Here is a 22,089-nt window from a genome sequence, read left to right as displayed (position 1 = left end):
CTTTGTTGCTCTGTTGTTTGTGATCCTACAGATTGAACCTAGGACCTAATGTATACTAGTCAAGCACTCTACTGCTAAGCTACGTTGCAAGGCCTAAAAGCAACTTTAATGAAATAAATTCTTCATAGTTTCAAATCTAGAAATCCGGCGAATATTTTAGCAGATTTTTACTTGTATAGAATAAATTAGGGGGAGGGGCAGAGATACACAAAGAAAAAGTGAGTACTGGTCCTTGCTCTGCCATTGCTTTATTACCTCAAGCCATGTCACTAAGTTCCCCCTTTGACCTGTTTCATTACCTCTAAATTGAAGAGGAGGGGAAAAGTATTTTCCATTTCCTCCACCCCTAAAATCTAAGGCTCCTTCAAAGATGAAAACATAAAAAACTATGTCATAATGAAATTGTGGCATTTGCCAGGAAATGGATGGAAATGGAGAATATCATGCTATGTGAAATCAGCCAACCTCAGAAATTCAAAGGTCAAACATTTCCCCTTGTATGTAGAAGCTAGAATAAAATAAAGGGGGAGGGAAGGATAGAATAACATAAAGAACCAATCGAATATGAATTAATAGATGAGCAAAAGGAATAGAGGAAGTAGTAGAGTAGAGGAAGAATGGGAGAGGGGAGGGAGGATGGGAAGGAAAAAGTGGGGATCATGAACTGAAAATGATTTCCATGCATGTATGAGTTTGTCAGTATTAATCTAACCACTGTGAATAACTATAAATAAAGCTATAATTAAAAAAAAAAAAAAAAGTGTCATACACAAGCAGTAGTGGTGGCAGTCGTACTGGGATCAAACCCAGGGCCTTATACATGCTAGGCAAGAACTCTACCACCAAGCTGCATCTGCAGCCTCACTGAGAAGCTTCTTGTTATTAAGTCAATATAGTTTCCAAATTGGACTGACTAAAACCTTTATAGCTTTCAAAGTTCTAACAAAAACTGCTGAAGACAGAACTTTGAAAGAATGTGTATACATACACATTCATATTTGTATATATTTTAATGATTATTAAAAATAAATTGGGGAAGATGATGAAAAATATTACCAATCAACACATCAGTAAGTTTTGATATCTAAAAAGGAAATCATGCCTCAAAAAAAAGAAAGAAATCATGTCAAAAGTTTCTCCATAATAGCATTTTCCAATATCTATTCTGCTTCAGGATATTCCTAAAGTAATGTTGGACAAAATTAAAATTATCATACTGAAAGACTTAAAAAAAAAAAAAAAAACTCAGAGACTATTATAGTCAGGTAGATCATGCCGTAAGCGAATTGCTTTCAGCTTCTCCACTTCAATTTTTGCTCTCAGTAGCTCTTCCTCTAGCTGCTGCCTTCTTTTCAATCCATCCCTCTTTTCCTGAACATATAATCCAAAATTTTTTTGATTTTCTAAAATTATCTGATGCTCCTCTTTCAACATTTGCAGGATCTGAGGATCATACCCTAATAGTGACCTAAAATGTTCTCCACTTTCATGCCGAAAAAAATCATCTCTCCTTGGAGTAGAAGATGGAGACGATGTCATTCTCATATCAACAGAGGAAAGTGATGGTGACAAAGATCTTTCCATAACATGTACTAATTCATGTTCTTCTCTTTGTTCTAAAATATCACTGTGTTGAGGATTTAAAACCAGTGGAGGAGGTGGTTTAATGTCTTCTTCTTGCTTCACCTCCACTGTAATAGCAACAGGATGGTGATCCAACATTACCTGTAGTGAACTGGTACCAGCTTGTGTAGGTTCATCCAAGTTCGCACTACAGCACACAAAAAAAGCATTATAAAATGTAAACCAAATGAAGATATGAGTACATTTAGAGCATGCTTCATATTTAATATACATCTAATTATTAAGCTTGAAAACTATAAAGAAGCCATGGGACACATGCTGTAATTCCAGTGACTAGGGAAGCTGAGGCAGGAGGATTCCAAGTGCAAGGTCAGCCTCAGCAACTTAGAGAGACCCTGTCTCAAAATAAAAAGGGTTGGGGATGTAGCTCGGTGGTAGAGCATCCTGGGTTCAATCACTATATGAGAGAGAGAGAGAGAGAGAGAGAGAGAGAGAGAGAGAGAGAGAGAAGGGAGAAGAGGGAAGGAAGGGAGGAAGGGAAGGAGGGAAAAAAAAGAAAAGGCAGACAAAAGAAAGGAAAAGGAAAGCAAAAGAAAGAAAAGTGTGAAACAAAGTTTAACCCCGGGAATAACAAATTAAAAAGACTAATATTAGGATTTCAATAACACATACATATAGGTATCCTCCCCATCAATAATCTTTTCTGTGTGTCTTGTTTTGTGGTACTGGGGATCAAACCCCTGGCCTCTGGCATGCTAGGCAGGTACTCTATCACTGAGCCAAATTCCTGGCCCTCCATTATTAACTTCAAAGTTGGGGTCTTAAAAGTACAAATATTATATAGGGTTAGTGAGGTAAATAAAAAAGAAAAGCCATTGTTAATGCTCTCAAAGGAGATACTAATTGTCCCTATAACCTCAAGGTTTTTAAATAATGTTAAGGGTCATTTACTGTATTCTGTGCCTTACTCTCCCCAGTAAGAGAACTCCTTATCCAGATCTCCTGCTTTTGTTCTTTTGGATTGCTATAAAAACAATCAAGGTTCATGGCTTCTAGGAAGGTAGTGGAAGCCATCTATGGGTACCAATTCCTGCATTGGCCCCAAAACCTAAAACTAAGGTCTTACATGGATGTGGAGTATGCCCAGCTATCAGGGGGTCATCCTAACTATTCTATTTCAGATACACTAGCATTTCCCCTTTACCTATCCTGAACCACATGATGCAGTTGCTTAAGTCTTTCAATCACGGGCAGGTAAAGTTAACAAGAGCAAGGGGTTTTATCCATCACAGTATGCCCAGCATCTACCATAATATAGCACAGTACTTAAAACACAGTAAATGTGTCGACTGAATAAATGAACAAATAAAATGCTTTTTATATGAAGTATTTTTAAATGGTCTGTACAGACACATTGCAGTTTTATTAAATTTACAACAATTCCCATAACTATGCATTCCTAGTAGAGGCAATTAAGAATTTTTAGCATAATATACACGCTGGCATAATATTTTTTGATATTATAAATACAATGCACTTTAAAATCCTGTTTTTAAAAAAATAAAGTATAACATGAAGCTATTAAGAATATACATGTATGTGTGTGAATATATACATATATATGTACATACATGTGTGTGTATATGTGTGTATATATATCTATATATCTATATAGATATTCTTGTTTGAGTTTTTTCTTAATTATGCTTCTGCCTAACTTAAAAGGAAAAATTAAAGAGAGGAAAGAGATTATTGGAACATTAATGGAAATATGTTAACATTATTTAAAGAACATTTTTTAAATGATAAATAACATCATTAGGAATACATCCTAGATGATGATTAAAATGTTGGAACACGTTCAAGTAGAAAATAAGGAAAAAAAATAAAACTTCCCATATGTTACTTACTAATGGTGTTAAGTTGCCAGAAATATCAGATATTTGTCTAAGAAGATACAAATTAAACAATTCAACAAGATATATTGTAAAAATGAAACTATTTGTAGATTATGTAAATTGTTTTATTGTTATTGGGGGTTTTTTTGGTCATTTTATGATTTCCAAAAACAAAACAATGGACTATAAATGTAATTCAAATTAAAAAGATTTGCTTCTATTAATATCTCTACTAAAATTTGGATTGGAAAAAAGGTTAAAGCTACACATAAAAATTAAGTTTTAATTTAAAAATTCACATAATTACTGTTCCAATTTAGTATGCATAATAGTATAAACATAAAATAACACTCCTCCCATGTATATTAAAAATATGCTTATATCTGGAATATTCCATTCCATTTTAGTTGAAACATTACAAGCACAACAAACTAGAAAAAAAGCCTTAAGAAAAGTAGCAAAAATGATAAAGGACTTCTAAAATTTGGATCTGCACTTAAAGGATCAAAGAGGCTGTAGAAACAAAGTATAATCTGACATTAAAGAAAGGTAAAGATAAAGACATAACTCAATGTAAGTTGTAGAAGCAGATTCACAAATCAGCTATATATTTTTAAACACATTAAATAATGTAAGCATTAATATTTCCTTATAAAAAAAGAAGAGTTTGGTGCATTAAGAGTCATATTTATGTAGAAACATAATTAAGAGTATATAATAATTATAAATTTCTGATATAAAGATTCAAGATGACATCAAATAAGTATATTAAATATATATTAAGTGAGTAAGCCAATACAGAGAAAATGTCAGTGTAGACACTAACATGGGTAAGAATTTAAGTGGTATCTTTCTTATATTCTTCCCTTTAAAATCTAAAAACATTGCTATTATTCAAACAGTAAGTATAGAAATGTGTAAGTCAAGTCAATTCATTTTAAAAGTCAGTGCCCCCCCCACAAAACTGCATGTACATTTATATGATGTATGTATACATATACAAATGGCCAAAATATAAAGATTCTTGTATATTTACATATTATTTCTCTTTTATACTCACTGTATTTTTAAAATATTCAACTAACTAAAACTGTAGTGTTTCTATGTGTAGTTTTTGAATTATAGAAAATGTAATAGGAAAAAAAGTAGTTTTATGCCTGTAAAGCAAAAACTCTTTATGATTTGAGGGGGGTGGAAATTATGAGTGTGTTGCATGGCATACAGTGAATTTACTGTGGAATTTATTGGACATCCAGCACACTGGGAAGATCTCATCATTTGTCATCATAGTGAACATTTTAACCAGCGGTTCCAAGAATTAATCCACTGTGTATCAGTGTCCTGGATTCCCACTGGTGATTTTTTTTAATTGTGCTATCGTGTAGAAATAAGCAGTATATAGTAAGAAACTAGGCTGAAAAAATTTTCCTAGTAAATTACCAAAATAACAGAATTTCTTGGCTAAAAAGTTTCTACTGTTCCTCTCCTAACTTCAAAGAGATTTCACAGGTAATTAATAATTTTGCTTACATAAAGCCTCTCCTACTAATAAGAAAGCACACTGTGTAAAAGCTTTGTTTAAAAGACCCTTCAACTAACAAGGGGTTTACAGTTTGCTTAAATTACCCTAAAAGGTTCAGAAGAATGTTAACTGCCATTTTTATCTTTTGCCAAGGGTTAAAATTTCAATTAGTGACAAAATAATACAGTTTTGAAGATTTACAGACAAAACATTACTTAGAGCACAATTAACTCAAAAATTGTTTCTAACCCTACAAGAACTCAGTTGCTATTATGGGTATAATAAAATTCATAGTTTGATATCCTTTCAAGGCAGCATGAGAAAGCTTACCCTTTCCTGAATGAGCCAAGATCAAAGTGAAACTAGACCATGAGTGAATAAAAACAAAAACTTAATTTCATTAAGTAATCTGAATCTCTTAATTAGGCATTAATTCCCTTTAGTTGTGTTATCTTATTTTAAATGTTAGAAAAATAATTTAACCTGTCTTCAAATATACAACTAATAATATCAATAATAAGTTTACTTAAATGTTGATTTTAGTTCTATGTTCAATGTATTCAATTAAGTGTAGACAGTGACAAATCATAAAAAGCAAAGGTTTCCTTTCTCCTAAAACTACTTACTTCATACAAATTTTATATAAAATTGAAAAATCCAGTGAGATGTAATCTTAATAGAAGAAAAAGGTAGCTCTGAGAGGCAAATTAAATAATTTAATTTTAAAGCTTAAAAAGTTTATAAAGTGATGTCACAGATTTCATCCCATTTATTCCTCCCTAACCTTCACTTTTAGAACTATAAGAGGGAAGGGGGAGGGGAAGACAGTAAAAAGTGGCTTAAATCTAATGCAGCAGAAAAATTCCTTATAGCCTCACTTTTCTTTTTTTAAGAAAGCAAAACAAAGACACTATTCATTGCTCCCGTTGTGGGGATACTTACTATGCATATCTCTATCACAACTAAGCCAAAGCCCAATAGATAGGAGGCGCCATAATTTTCCACAACAAAATAAAATAAAGCTTACCTTTGTATGTGGTTCCTGTCTCTTACCAGGCAAAAACTGGAAATCTGGGGAATCATCTCCATAACTTTCTTGGTTGGCTCAGAAATACTGCTTTTAAAATCTGATTGGGCCTCTTTTTGCTGCAATAGCTCCTGTTTGGCATATTCTTTGAGCCTTTTGTAAAGGGTGCGTAGGCCCTGCGCTGTTCGTGGAGGGCGGTCTACTCCAATTGCATTATAGTTAACTGCTATGATATCCCAACATCTATTCTTTTCCACTATGACTGAATGTTTATTAGTGTGTTCTTCGAGAATTTTCACATATGGCTTCACAAGCTTTAGCAAATCAAGCTTTTCAGATAAAGTAAAATTGGAAGATCTAGCCTTTCCTACCATTGTTCTTTTCAAATTAAGTAGGCAGTTTCTGAAACCACCATGCAGCCTTCAGCTCTGCTCAGCTCTTTTCACAAACAGAAAAAGATCAGGCTTAACTAGGCTAGCCTCATTTAGGCCCACGCCTACAGGGGAGGGTTTATTAAAATTCCTCCAGCTTAAGCTGACGCAGGTTCAGGAAATCTGCTTAAGCCAAGCCTGACCTACATAAAGCTTCTCACTGAAGAAGACAGGAAGGCACAAGCAAAACACACTTGTGTATAAAGAGAACAGCTCCAGATAGAATTTAATGCACAAAGGTCTAAAGATAATCATGAAACACAGCTAAAAATTAGCTAATTTAGTGAGAATATCAAATTTTCACACATGTATGCCTGTCAGATTGAAACTGCACTGCAGTATCACTTTAATAAAAACAAAAAAGGAACTGTTTTGTTCTATTTGTTTACAAATCCAGTAGACCGAAAACTAAAAGATATGAGTGGTGAACGTAGTGATTCCTAACAGAGCTCTAATCATGTTTCTGAGCTGGGTGTTCTCTCTTACAAAATCTGCATAATGCTGGTCCTGCTGTCAATCAGGAATTGCATATCCTCTAGCTAGTTAGGTTACACCCAGCTCAGAATCCACAGTAAAGCTAAGCTTCTCCTTCATTGCACAGTCTACATTAGCCCCTGCATATTTTTTGTTGTTATTTAAGAATAAATTTTTGTTGAACTCTAAATGTAAAAACCAGGTAGCAATTACATTTTAAAGCAATGAATTATTCTAGCTATAATGTATGTGAATCTACTAGCCTGCTTTACCATGTGTAAAAATATTCATGATGAGAAACAGCATAATCACACCTTAGGAATGTGCACCACAAAATCACATTTGCTGTTATAACAAATTTTTACTTAGCTATAATACAAAACATACACTATAAAAGGAAACACCTAATCTAGCCATTTGCAAGGCCATCACTTTCCATGCTTAATCCTAGTATGAAAACATGATAAATAATAATGTAAACAAAACAAACCTATTTTCTCATGATAAGGGAATTAATTATAATCTATTTGAAAAAGGTTCAACTCAGCGAATTTTCAAACACATAAAAATGCTCCCAACCACTGTGCAAAGCCCAAAGAAAACAAAGGTGACTCTATAAACACTCCTGTACAGGGAACTGTAGTTTCATAGAAATGTTATATACTCTCAATTATCTTGTTTTCATTCTCTTAAGAGAAGAAATTAAAGTTATTATCACTTTGAACCGGAAAATGTGCTAGAAGATTTCAATGTATTATCTGTCGGGGAAAAAAAAAAAAAAAGGTGAAAGATTGCTGAGTGCTCTACAGAATGCTACCTGTTTTCTGACATACTCTACAGGTAATCTGATTCTGTAATAGTACTAGTTTTTCATTCTGCTTTTGTACTTTTATAGCTCAGTAAATATAGGTTGAGTATCCCTTATCTGAAATGCTTCATATCAGAAGTTATTAGGGTTTCAAATTTGGGAATATTTGCAGATATGTGATATCTTGAGGATGGAACTCAAGTCTAAATACAAAATTCACTTATGTTTCATATATATATCTTACACATATAGCCTGAAGGTGATTTTATACAGTATTTTTAGTGCACCTACATTTCAACTACACAAAAGATCAGCTATGCAATTTTCCACTAGGAGGAGTCATACCAACGCTCAAAAAGTTTCAGATTCTGAAGCATTTCAGAGGTTTTCAATTCATATTAATGTAAATGATACATATTAAAAACCAACCCACTGGACACAGTGGTTGACCCCTGTAATCCCAGCAGCTCAGGAAACTGAGGCAAGAGGATCACAAGCTCAAAGCCAGTATCAGCAACTTAGTGAGGTCCTAAGCAACTTAGCAAGACCCTGTCTCAAAATAAAATATAAAAAAGGGCTGGGGATGTGGCTCAGTGGTTAAACGCCCCTGCGTTCAATCTCAGTTACCCCAAAAAAAAAAAAAAAAAGAGAAAAAAAAAGAAAAACTGACCCACTCCAACAACCACAAGGCGGCCCTATAGTCAAAGTCATTCTAGCTTTTTTTAAGACTTCAAAACAATGAAGGAGGGGCCTTGTAAGCACAGGCCCTGGGTTCAATCTCCAGCACCCAAAAAATAAAAATAAATAAATAAATAAATGAAACAATGAAGGAGAACTAAAGATATCAAAAACACAGGATATGTACTTTATTTAGATAGTATTGCCTTATTTTTGGGAGAAATACAAATATTGTGTTAAGAAATGAAATACTAATAAAAATATGAAAAAAAGAACTCAATCTCACTAATTATCAGGAAATGTATACTAAAAATGATTTTCACCCAAAGATTTGCAAAAAATTTTAAGACTGAAAATGTTAAGAGTGGTTGAGGGTATCTGGGTACGGTGGCACAAGTCTGTAATCCCAGCATACTCGGTAGGCCCAGAAGGATCACAAGTTCAAAGTCAGACTGGGTAACTTAGCAGGCCCCAAAAATAAAAAACATTCACTTAGCAAGACCCTAGGTAACTTAGCAAGACCCTGTCTCAATATAAAATATAAAAGGACTGGGGATGTGGCTCAGTGGTTACACTCCCCTGGGTTTAATACTTAGTATCAAAAATAATAATAATAGTAAAATAAAATAAAAATATATTAAAATACACAAATTAAAAATACACAGGGTCAAAGATGTATCTCAGTGGTAGAATGACCCTGGGTTTAATCCCCAGTACCACACATACACACACACACACACACACACACACACAAACACACAAACACACACACACATAGATTGAATGAGCGTGCAAGGGAGTGTTCTTCAGTACTGTTGAGAAGAGTGTAAAATGACACCATGAGTAATGATCTAGGAGTATCTTAATATTTAAGATGACTAAAAACAGTACAATTGTGGTAAACTTACTTTTCAAAATCTAACTTAAAAATGCTCAAATACACACAAGAAGCAATGAAGTATTCTATGTAGTTGCATAGTATTAGAAGCGATCTAAAAACACATTAATTGTAACTAGTTAAAATCATACAGCATATCCATATCTACTTTAGGCAGCATTAAATGAAAGAGGCAGATTTCTATATATTGATGTAAAACAAGTTCTAAAATATGGTAAATGAAGAGCAAGTTAAAAATATGCACACCATAATCCCATTATGCTTATGTTGGGGCTCCAAAATGAGCCCCAAAGTATGATGCTTCACAAGCTGAATATTTTGAAGAGCAATCTCACAACCAAAGTGCTCTCACCTTACCTCATCTGTCACTCCATTTCTCTTCCCTTTCTACCCCAAAGTACAAGAAGAGACTTTCTGTGAAGTTCCCCTATCTATCCATGGACCAAAAGGAAATACAATTGCCTCCCATCCTTCCCAGTTTCATCAACCAAGAAAGACTAAGCTATCACAGAAGAGACTGAAAGTCAAACACCATACCCAGAACTCAAATGAACTTTGTCCCAGGTCATGTCTGTTTTTCAGGTCCTCTATCTACCCTAAATATCATTTACTCTTCTGCTAAAATTACCTATAGCCCATTTCTCTCTTTATTTTTCTCTTCTTTACACCCTATAAAGAAGGGTATATAAAACGTCTAAATCTCCTGGATTACAGAATACTTGCTATCATCATACCCCTATGATGATGCTATGCACATAATAGACTTGTATGCCTTTTTCCTGCTATTAAGTCTACTATCAAATTCAAATATATCCTGCTGGTAAGCCTATTTCTCATACTCAAATATCAGCTGGGCACAGTGGTGCATGCCTGTAAACCCAGTGTCTGGGGAGGCTGAAGCAGAAGGATCACAAGTTCCAAGTCAGCCTCAGCAAGTTAGTAAGACCCTAAGCAATTTAGCAAGACCTTCTCCTCCCCCAAAAATAAAAAGAGCTGGGGATGTGACTCAGTGGTTAAGTGGTACTGGGTTCAATCCCCAATACCAAAAACAAAAAAATATATATCAAATATCAAATCTTCAGAAGTGAAAGAGATGGTACCCTTGCCCCAACATTTATAATATAAAATAAAATAAAATAAAATAAAATAAAATAAAATAAAATAAAATAAAATAAAGCTAAATACCTCTGTAAGTAGAAAATGTTATGTAATAGAGAATGCAGATACATGTTTCTACAAATATACTCACAAAAAGATCTAGAACCTTGCTATTCAATACAAGTCACATATAGATTACTGTTCATTTTTAATGGGTCTAAACAGAATTTAACTTTATTAAATTTTAATTAAACAAATTTTTAAACTTAGGCAGTATTATGCTTTAGGTATAAGGTTTCCCCAAAAGCTGATGTGTAAGATAATGCAAGAAAGTTCAAAGAAAAAATGATGAGATTATGAGAGATTTAACCTAAAGGGTGGATTTGGTGGATTAATCCACTGATATGGATTAGCTGGGTGATAATTGTAGGCAGGTAAGGTGTGGATGGAGAAGGTCAACCACTGGGGCTTGCCTTTGGGGTTTATATTTTGTCCTTGGTGAATAGAGCACTCTCTGCTTCCTAGTTGTCAAGCCTTTCCACCATGAAGTTCTGTCTCAGCTCATGCCCAGAACAAAAAAGTTGGCCGTCTATGGACTGAGATTTCTGAAACCATGAGACAAAATAAACTTTACCACTTCTTAACATTTGTTCTTGTCAGGTCTTCTGGTCACAGCAACAAAAAAGCTAACTAAAACAAGCAGCATTATTTGTCCCTTAAATACGACTTTACTGTTTGGTAGGATTATATTTTACCTTAACCTTTTTGTCACATATGAAACTTTGTTTCTAATATTATTGACAAGGATTCCCTCCTTAACCAAACTTTGCTCCTCTGAGAGCTCTTTTCAACTAGAACTAATTCTTGGTCTGATGAGGACAATTTTAACAAGAATAGTGCTAAGACAGTTTATTAAGCATTTCTCACTGTTGGTAGCTTATCAAATTCTTCATCCTCCCACTTATTTTTTTTTTTGGGGGGGGGCATGTAACCAGGATTGAACTCAGGGGCACTCAACCACTGAGCCACATCCCCAGCCCTTTTTTTGTTTTATTTAGAAAGAGGGTCTCACTGAGTTGCTTGGCACCTCATTGTTGCTGAGGATAGCTTTGAACTCACAATCTTCCAGCCTAAACTCCTGAGCTGCTGGGATTACGGGCATGTGCCACCATGATATTTAATGGCCCACTTGATATTTAATGAAGTTCCTTCTCCCACCCACCCTTAACACTGAACCAAGTACCATTACCAAATTTCCATGTACTTACCTACTTACCCTACAACTAGGCTATAAATTCCAGTTGTACTGAGAGTTGAGTCCAACTCTCTCCCCTATTGCACTAATATTGAATAAAGTCTTCCTTGCCTACGGCTGGAGCTGGAGCTCAGAGGTAGACCCAATGCTTAGCAAGCACAAGGCCCTGGGTTCATTCCCCAGCATCCTTAAAAGACAAAATAAAATAAAATTTCTTTCTTTGCCTGTTTAACCTGTCAGGTACTTTTTTTTTTTTTTGGACTGGTGACTGAACCCAGGGGCACTTTGTCATTGAGCTACATTCCCCAGCCCTTTTTATTTTCGAGCCAAGGGCTCACTAAATTGCACAATTTTTCCTTTTGACATTATACATAAACACATCACCAATGTAATAGAGCTTGTTTAACAAAATGAGTGAGTTTGAACGACTTTTTTTTCTATGCTCTGATACAACACTGTGATGGACTTATCTGAATATTTCACACAGACAGCACAATTAGTAATATTCTATATTATGATTCATTATTAAACTGAAACACAAGTGTGTGTGGTTCTAGGGATTGAACCCATGGGCCTCACACATGCTAGGTAAGTAAAACGAGATTGTTTTACTTATATTACTGTTAAATTGTCTAATTTAAAAATTTAGATTGGACAAGATTTTAATTCAAACAGAAGGTAAAGGAGCTAGAGTGTAGCTCAGTAGTAAACCAGGTAATTAGCTCTCATGAGCACCTAGGTTCAGTTCAACACCAAAAAAAGTAAATGAATGAAAATAAAAAGAACATAATTTTTCTTCCCTGGCTGCCTGAGGATTGGCCACCATCATGAGTCACAGTAACTATCTGGACCAGTATGTTGGTGATCAACAACTACTTCAGAAGAAATGAATGGTGAATATCCTTTACCTGGGGAAGGCAACAGCACCTAAAACAGAAGTTCAGCTGGGCACAGTGGCACATGCCTGTAATCCCAGTGACTCTGGAGACAGAGGCAGTAAGATCACAAGTTCAAGACCAGCCTCAGCAATTAAGTGAGGCCCTAAATAACTCAATGAGACCCTGTCTCAAAAATTGAAAAGGGCTGGAGATGTGGCTCAGTGGTAATGCACAACTGGGTTCAATCCCCAGTAACAAAGTGTGTAAGGGAGGGGGAGTGGAGGGGAGGTGGGAGGGGGAGGAAAGGAGTGGGAGGAGGAAGAAGAAAGGAAACAGAAGTTCAGGTAAAACTAGCCCAAATGTACAGGATCACCCTAGATGTCATATTTGTATTCATATTCAGAAGACATTTTGGTGATGATGGTAGAACTGGCTTCAGTATTTCTTGAATTTACCAAGAAATATCAATTCTTTGGATTTTTTGGATTTATTTTTTGGTATTTCTTTGGATTTCTTGGATTATGCAATGAAAAATAAACCCAAATTGACTTGCAAGACATGGTCTGTATGAACATTAAAAAACCTCAAGAAAACGGCAAGAATGGAATGAAGAAAATCAGAATACTGCAAAAGCCTATGCTGATGCTGGCAAAAAGATGAAACAGATTCTTCAATGACTTTATATGTGGAGACTATATTTATTTCACAAGCAGATTAATAAATTTCAAAAATGTTTTTGAAGCTATATTAGTAATACAGAACTGCATGCTGATACAGAAGCTAGTCCTCCAACTGAAATAGTAAAAGAACAAAAAAGGAGGGAGAGGGAGAGAAAAACTGGAATAAATCTCAAATTTCACAATCAATATCATGAAGTTATGTAATTATGAAATTTCCTATAGCAGAACAAAATTCAATAAGCTGTTTATTATACAAAATTTTAAAGATAATGAACTAGACAGTAATAAAAGACATTGTCAAAAATACACTGTAAATTTGATGTTTCCTCACAAGAGTCAAACAAGAACTGACATGAATTAAGTCACTTCAAATTATAATTAAATAACCAGAAATATTTTTAAATTATTTATAATAAGAGCTGAGCTTATACTTTTGGCCAGCTAGAAAAGAGCTTGGATTTTTGTGCGCACACACACACATGCACACACACACACACACACAGTATTTTTAGTGGAGATAAGTTTTAAAAAACAAAGTATTATTTCAGTTATGATATTTGTGTTGGAAAGAAAAATTTTTAAGATATGTTTTAAAAATGAAAATCTTTGATTAAGCAAACAATTGCTATAGAATGTAAGATTATAACCAAAGACCAACTGATTCAATTTTTTTAAAATCACAACTACTTTTCTTTAGATTTACATGAGGAGTTATACAACATAAGATTGATAGTACCCAGTTAACATTTGAGTTATATTTTACCTCAAAGGATTTACAAAATTTACTAAGAAATGCTATTAGTAGTTAAATATATATATATGAATACATGAATTCATTATGTAAATATTTTTGAATCTTCTACATTTGTCAAAGAATTTCAGCAACATTTGAAAAAAAAGTTTCTACCACAACAGACAGTACTGTTATATAAAAAAATTCACACTTAATGAAATTCTAAAACAAGAAACCAATGTTTCATTTATTGTTTAGTTCTACATACACAATGAATATACTGTTTGACTTTCTAAAGCAGATTCTATGAAAGGACCATAGATACTATAGTTTAAAACATCAGGAATACACAAAAATGCTATGAATCACTGCCATTAGAAGAGAAGTCTTAGACCAAATTACATGCTAGAGAATGAAAAAAAAATTTAAAGACAGTTCAGAAAATACACCTCACAAAGCTTATTCAGCAGTTTTTGTGGGTAGGGATGGCAAGAATTTTAAAACTATTTTAGAAACACAGTAAAGCTGCAGTTTCCCTCCTTAGAAAAATGTATGTACGTGTGTCCCCACTTCCCCCTGTTTTTAATTGCCTCCTATTCATCCAGTTAATGAAGCAGGAATTCCTGTTCTAGGGTTACGAAGATAGCCAAACACATGACATCTGACACTGGACAGAGAAGTTCAACAGTCACATGCACTCCGAACCTCCACATGCACTCAGATTCTGGGGAAGTGGGGGACACTATTCACTGAAGGCCTCATAGGGGATGTACATGGGAATAGAGTGAACAACCAGTGGCTTTGAGAGACAAGGTTTGTAGTACTAAAAGGATGAGAAGTCCACTGCCTCCTGCAGAATATGATTGGCTTGTTTACTTTTGTAGCCAGCTAGGAACTGAAACCTGTTACTCCATAATAAACAGGAACTCTATCTGAACCCTTTCATAAGGAGAGTTGTTCAGCTAGAGGACCATATCCACAGGAGTGGAAAGAGGAGAACTTGCAGCTAGTCCATCAAGGTCCTTCAAATTTTACCGGAAGTCAAAACAGTCCCTAACATTGAGCATTAAAAAGAAATAACCCAATTAGAAAATGGGCAAAAACCCAAAACAGACATTTCTCCAAAGACATAAAAATGGCCAACAGGTTTATGAAAAGGTGCTCAAAATCATTAAACAATGGAGAAATGCAAATAAAAACCAGTATGCGATATCATCTCACACTTATTAGGAAGACTATTATTCTCCACCCACGTCCATGTGGGCAAGGGAAAGGGTTCCTGTAGAAGGGATGGGCTGGCTGCAAAATAATAGTTAAGAAATTAATTTATCATAAAAAAACGACATAAGACAGAATGATCTTTGAAGCAGGGCCATGACCTATTGAGTCAATCATAAGGGACTGGCTCTAACAAAGGAAGGAGCCCACACTTTTCAGTGTTTGTTTATAGCAGTACAGATCAAAGGGGGACCAGGAGGAGCTGCTTCTGTGAAAAACAGGATTTGGAGTTAAGCAAGCCATTTGGCTCTAGCAGGTCATTCCCACATCCGGGCCCTTCTTTCAACTGCAAGGTGACCACATGCTTCAATCTTGAACAATTTTCCATAATTGTGAGTTCCTGAAGCCAGATTTCCCTAATAGTTCAATCAAGCTTGACTCTTATGCAGGCCATGGATGGCACTCCACATATTATCAAAAAGACAAGAGATAACACATGTTGGCAAGGATGTGGAGAAATACACTGCTGATAGAAATGTGGACTGGGCAAGTCGTTATAGTAAACAGCATGGAGGTGCCTAAAGAAATTAAAAATAGAACTTCCATATGATTCATTAATCCCTCTGCTGGATATATACCCAAAGGAAATGAAATCACCACCTCCTAGCGATCTGCATTCTCATGTTCACTACAGAATTATTCACAATAGGTAAGATACAGAAACAATCTTAAGTGTCCACTAATGGATGAATGAATAAAGAAAATGTCACACACACACACAAAAGGAATATTATTCACCCTTTAAAAGAAGGAAATCCTGTCATTTGCTACGTGGGTGAACCTAGGGGATATCATACTAGGTGAAGTGAGTCAAACACAAAGAAAAATGCATGATCTCACTTATATGTAAAATCAGAAGGAAAAAAAAAAAGTCAAACATACAAAGAGTATGGAGCCTGAAGTAATGGAGGAGCAAATGGAAAAAGACCTACCCAAAGGGTACAAAATAGCAAATATGTAGAATTAATGAGTCTAGAGTTCTAATGCACAACTGAGAACTAGCTAATAAAATTGTATCGTATTAGGGTTTAAAGTAGATTCTATCTGCCTCTCTCTCTCTCTCTCTCTCTCTCTCTCTCTTTCTCTCTCTCACACACACACACACACACACACACAAACAGTAACTATGAGAATGAATATGTTAATTTGCTTCATAACAGTAACCATTTTAGGATTTATACATATATCATAACATTATGTAATAAACTATACATATATATGTATATACACATTTTTTTTTTCAAATTTAATTGAGCCTTGGGCTAAGGTACAGCTCAATGGTAGAGTCTAGCTGTACAAGACCTGGGTTCAACCCCAGCACTGCAAGGAGGAGGAAGAGGAGGTGGGAGGGGTAGGAGAAGAAGGAGGAAATGACAAAGAAAAGAACTACTATTCAATATCATTCTACTGTTGCCTCTTTCCATAAGAGCTCTCCTTAAACAAAAAAGTAGGTTATGCTCTATGCTCAAGAGAGAATTTAATAATCCAGTCTCCTAAAATGATCCTGAAGAATACCTAAGTAGTTTCAAATATGCTTCAAAATGATTTAGAAGGATGCATATGAGAAGATCAATATTCACATGACTGGGATCTTTTTCACCAAACTGATACCAGGATAAACTTGAGCAAAATTATTCACTTATACTCAAGGCAGAAAATCAAAAGAACAGTCGCAGTGTGTAGGTTGCCTCAAAAGTCCTTCTTTAACCTGAGAACTAAAAGCAAATTAGTTAGAGGAGAATTATTTCAATGGTGTTTTTATAAGGGGTGAGGATACACCTATCAAATTTCCACTCATTAACAGAATGGGTTATTGACATTGTCTAATAATCTGAACACAACTCTACATACTCCCGAAATCATGAAACCTGTTTATTCTGACGGAAATCCTCATTTTAAAAAATAAAAATAAAAATAAATAAAAACCTTAAAGGGCAAAATATGGACTCCTCAACCCTTTATTTTGTATGGGAAATTTTCTATGGGGAAAAAGTTATTAGTGGGTCTAATATCAATATCTGATTCCTTACAGTTATGTCTAAAGTTGTAAAATGAGAAAATGAGTCATCAAAAGAGAAAAAATATTTACTAATCAACTGATCACAGATTTTTTAAAAATTAGTTCCCATTCAAATGTCCCTTCAGGCTTAAATAGAATATTAAAGTCTCTTTTAAAACTGAATGACAGGGCTGGAATTGTGGCTCAGTGGTAGAGCACTTGCCTCGCACATGTAAGGCACTGGGTTCAAGCCTCAGCACCACATTAAAAAAAAATGAATAAATAAAATAAACGTTTTTAAAAAAAAGATTAGCATTAATATCCTTTAAAAAAAAAAAAAAACCTGAATAACAATAATGACAACTAACTGCAAAATGACAGGCTGACATACTAGGTGTATTAAAAAAAAACTGATTTGAATATCAAAGAATTTTAGGCCCTTGGGAAATAAGAAATCCATAAATATTTTGGGGGGAAAAAAAAAAACCTCTGTATGATAGTGCTAAGAAAGTCAAGAGAACCTTTGTCCTGGCACCATAATTTTTGTTAGGAAAAAGCAGAATATAAATTATGTTAAATAACCACTCTTAATAAGGATATAAAATATCAAACTTCTTTTTCCACAAAAACATTTACTTTTAATTTTGGTTCCATTTTGATAAACTGGTTATATAAAAGTGAAATAAATAAAACAGGTAAATATATTTAGGATAAAATCAAGTTTTTCACCATAAAAGAATGTGCTACAAATAAACTGTGGAACTAAATTGGAATTGAAGGTGTCAGTATGAACTCATGGTTGTTTGGCTTTGCAGGGGGAATGTTTTTTATTTGTTTTGGTGCTGGGGCCTTGTACATGCTAAGCATGAGCTCTACACTAAGCTACATCCCTAGCCCCAAACTCATTCTTTTTAATATATATGAGAAAAAAATAAAGAAATATATATGAGCCTGGTGTGGTGGCGGAGATTGGTAATCCCAGAAGCTCCGGGGGCTGAGGCAAAAGGATCTTGAGTTCAAAGCCAGTCTCAGCAATAGCGAGGCACTAAGCAACACAGTGAGACCCTGTCTCTATATAAAATACAAACAGGGGCTGGGATGTGGATCAGTGATTAAGCACCCCTGGGTTCAATCCCCTATATATGTTAGTAATCTATATCTCTTACCTTTGATTGCTGAAAAGGCTAAAACCAGTAACACTGCAGGATCAATGAATATACCAAAACCAGACTGGTTTTTAAATACCACTCTCCACTAAAATGGAAGTCGGGTCCTTAGTTGATTTCAAGAGCAAGGGCAAGGAAGATCTTATTGGACTACATAGTACCAAAGTACTCAAAAATTGATGTGAATTGTCAAAAAGAAATAGGAGTCCTTGTAAAGGGGTTATCATTAGTCAAATCTGAGGCAATCTGAGTATTACAAAATAATTATAACAATAGATTATAAACTACTGAATAAAACAAATTTATGAATCCATAAAAATTAATTACCAAATAATGGAGGAGAAAGGAAAGCTTTTCCCTACAGTAGAATTCAAACTGATAAATTTTTATTTTAAATAAATTAAATATTTATTTTAAATTAATTTATATTAATACCAGACACGGTGGTATACACCTGTAAACCCAGTGACTCTGAGGCTGAGTCAGGAGGATCTACAAGTTCAAAGCCAGTTTCAGCAACTTAGGGAGGTCCAAGGAACACAGCAAGACTCTATCTCAAAATAAAACATTAAAAAAAGGCTGGGGATGTGGCCCAGTGGCTAAGCACCCCTGGGTTCAATCCCTGATTTCAAACATACATACATACATAAAATTAAGAAAATCAGCATTTGAAAACAATCATAGTAATAAATTTTAGGCAAGAATCAATATTTTCAAAATGACTCCCCATATTTACTTATTAATTACAAAGGAAAAATAATTTTAGAGTAAAAACACCCTTCAGATAGCAATTTTTTCAATAATGGGATAAACTAAAATCATATGCCTTCTATGATGATATACTAGGAATTATTACTGTGATATTCCTGCCCAAAATATATAAACTTACTCTGATCATGAGGAAACATCAAACAAATCCAAACTGAGAAACATTCTACAAGTGAATGACCCATACTCTGTAAAATTATTAGTCACAAAAGATATGCAAAGACTTAAGATTGTTCCAGACTATAAGCAACCAAAAGACATGACAACTAAATACAACACATAATTCTGGACTGCAGATAAAAAGTTTATTGTTCATTTAAATTTATTTTTGCCATAAGGACATTGTCTTAATGCACTCAGGTTACCACAAGTTGGGCATCTTATAAACAATGGAAATTTATTTCCCACAGTTCTGGAGCCTAAGGAATCTGAAATCAAGGCACAAGCAGATTCAGTATCTGGTGAGGACCACTTTCTGGTTCTTAAATGGCACCATTTCTTCATATGGTACAAGAGGTAAGGCAGCTCTCTGGGGCTTATTTTATAAGGACAGTGATATTCAGGAGGGCTCTGCCCTTGTGACCTAAACACCTTCCAAAGTCCCTACTGCCTAAAACCACAAAACATTGATTAGGTTTCAACATATGAATTCTGGAAAAACACAAATATTCAAATCATAAAAGATATCATTGGCATAAGCAGAGAAATTGAAATGGGATCTGTGAATTGGAGGGACAGTATTATAGCAATGTTAATTTCCTGATTTTTGACAGGTACACTTTCAAACTTCATCATAGAGAAGTCTAGAATTGATAAGGAAACACATACTGAAGAATTTTGGTTGATGGGGCATCATGTCAGCAAATCACTCTCGAATGGCTCCAAAAAATTCCATACACAAAACACACAAAAACATAAACTTTGTTGATGTTCTTTGTACTAGTCTTGGATTTTTCTATAAGCTTGAAATAATATTAAAATGTAATATTAAAAAAGTTTAAAAGCGTAACAAAATAACTTCCTAATTACTAGACTGTGAAATACAAAAAAGTCTAATTCTATATAAATTGAGATCTCAATAAATGATACATATATTGCTCAAGCATTGCTGGTAGTATAAACCTGCACAATAACATCTACAAAGAGCAATTTAGCAATAACTATCAAAATGATAAATACACATACCTTGTGATCGGCATCACATTCCAAGGTATTCTCCTATGAATGTATTATCAAATATGTACATTATATATAAACACTTATTTTAGCTTTGTTTGTAATAAGAAAATATCTAAAACAACCTAAATAACTATTAATAAGGCATTAGTTAAATATATATTTGACACATCCTTACAACAGAATTAGCCTTTAAAAATAATGAGGTAATTCTAAATGCATTAACAAAAACATTTCAAAGATGTACTATTTTAGTACAAAGACATACTATTTTAGTAAACATTTCAAATATGTACTATTTAGTAATGTAATGTATTAGAACAACACAAATAATGAAACTGCTATATGAGAAAAATATATACATACAAATATGTTTCCAAATATGTAGAATATCTCAAAGATACACACAAAAAAATAATTGCCACTGAGGAGGGAACTAGATGGCTAGAGATAAGAGAAAGGATGTTTTTTATTTTTTCACCATATTCTTCAGGTCTTTTGAATTTTAATCATGTGCATGTATTACCTATTTTTTTAAAAAAAAAGGTTGTCACTTAGTGAGACTGTGTATTAAAATAAAAAATAAAAAGTGATAGGGATATAGCTCAGTGGGATAGCCCCCTGGGTTAAATAAATCTCCAGTACCCCAAAAAAAATAAATAAATAAAATTCACAAAGGACTACATATTTAATGATTCTCTTTAAATGGCATATTCAGAGACAGGCTTGGTGGTACATGCCTGTAATCCCAGCAACCCAGGAGATTGAGCAAGGAGGATCACAAATTCAGCAATTTAGCCAGGCACTAATCAACTTAGTGAGACACTATCTCAAAATGAAAAATAATAAAGGACCGGGAACGTAGCTTAATGGTAAAGCACCCCTGAGTCATATCTCCAGTGTTGGCAGAAAAAAAAGACTCAAGAATTAAAGAATGTCTTTCTTCTTTCCCTTTTCTATAAAAGGGGAAAGTCTTTGAAAGTCTGAATATCTAAGAGGTCTACGACTTCCCGTATTAATTTCTAAGAATGCTGTAATAAAGTACTACAACAGAATTTTAAAATTCTCTGAGAGTATAGAGATCAAATATACAGAATAAAGGTGTCAGAAGGGTCATGCTCTCTAAAAGTTCTAGGAGAAAGAATCTTCCTTGCCTCTTTCTAGCTTCTGGTGGTTGCCAACAATCCTTGGTGCTCTCTGCTTTCGTTGTCCCGTGGCCTCATTTTGATCTGTTTCTCTTTCTCTCTCTCATGAAGATACCAGTCATTGGATTTAGAGACAGCAAAAAGTCAGTATTTTCTCATCTTTATTTTGGGGTTTTTTGTTTGCTTTTTTATTTGGTTTGGTATGGTACCAGATGCAACCCAAGACTTCACACATGCTCTAACACTGAGCTATATCCCTTGTTTTTTATTTTGAGACAGGGTCTCACTGAGTTGTTGAAGCTGGCCTCGAACTTGCACTCCTCCTGCCTCAGGTTCCCGAGTTGCTCTGACCTTAACATCCTAACACCAGGAAAGAATCTATTTCCAAATAAGGACACATTCATAGGTACCCAGGCTTAGGACTTCATCATATTCTCTTAGGGAACACAATACAACTCTATATTTCTCCTGTCACAGGACTTGGTTTTCACAAAACCAATCTCAAAAGACTAAGCTGGACTGTTCATAAAGAGAAAGGGCTGTGACACTTGAACAACAAAAAAAGACAGAAGTGGGCCCTTCTACCACAACCC

The 22,089-nt window shown here is 34.5% G+C and overlaps 2 protein-coding genes across 5 annotated transcripts in view; both read right to left on the bottom strand.

Annotated features, from left to right (window-relative positions):
* The window catches only part of Rad54b (RAD54 homolog B), a 107,413-nt gene that overhangs the window by 54,511 nt on the left and 30,813 nt on the right, over nt 1-22,089 (bottom strand). Inside the window, exons 1-2 of one of the 4 annotated variants that reach the window (XM_047529223.1) lie at nt 6,032-6,110; nt 1,726-1,771 (exon numbers count right to left, since the gene is read on the bottom strand). The exons of 1 other annotated variant lie outside the window; for it this stretch is intronic. The gene's annotated coding sequence lies outside the window, so the exon portion shown is untranslated. Of the gene's footprint in view, nt 1-1,725; nt 1,772-6,031; nt 6,116-22,089 lie in introns of those variants that run through there. 2 more of the 4 variants (XM_047529207.1, XM_047529217.1) reach the window with 2 other exon arrangements.
* Fsbp (fibrinogen silencer binding protein) lies at nt 771-6,435 on the bottom strand. The gene is made up of 2 exons (XM_047529236.1): nt 6,032-6,435; nt 771-1,771 (listed from the first exon to the last, which is right to left on the bottom strand). Exons 1-2 carry the CDS (start codon nt 6,403-6,405, stop codon nt 1,246-1,248), a joined length of 900 nt encoding a protein of 299 aa, XP_047385192.1. The 5' UTR covers nt 6,406-6,435; the 3' UTR covers nt 771-1,245.

This window comes from Sciurus carolinensis, chromosome 1 (assembly GCF_902686445.1).
Source record: "Sciurus carolinensis chromosome 1, mSciCar1.2, whole genome shotgun sequence".
Lineage (NCBI taxonomy): Eukaryota > Metazoa > Chordata > Mammalia > Rodentia > Sciuridae > Sciurus > Sciurus carolinensis.
Note: the sequence above shows the minus strand (reverse complement) of the source record. Positions and strands in the feature narration are given on the sequence as shown.

Bases quoted from the DNA above. Each gene is read 5' to 3' on its own strand.
- Fsbp (XM_047529236.1), bottom strand. From the start codon at position 6,405: ATGGTAGGAAAGGCTAGATCTTCCAATTTTACTTTATCTGAAAAGCTT. The intron at 1,772-6,031 runs GTAAGCTTTATT...TGTGTGCTGTAG, and splicing joins GACAGGAACCACATACAAAG to TGCGAACTTGGATGAACCTA.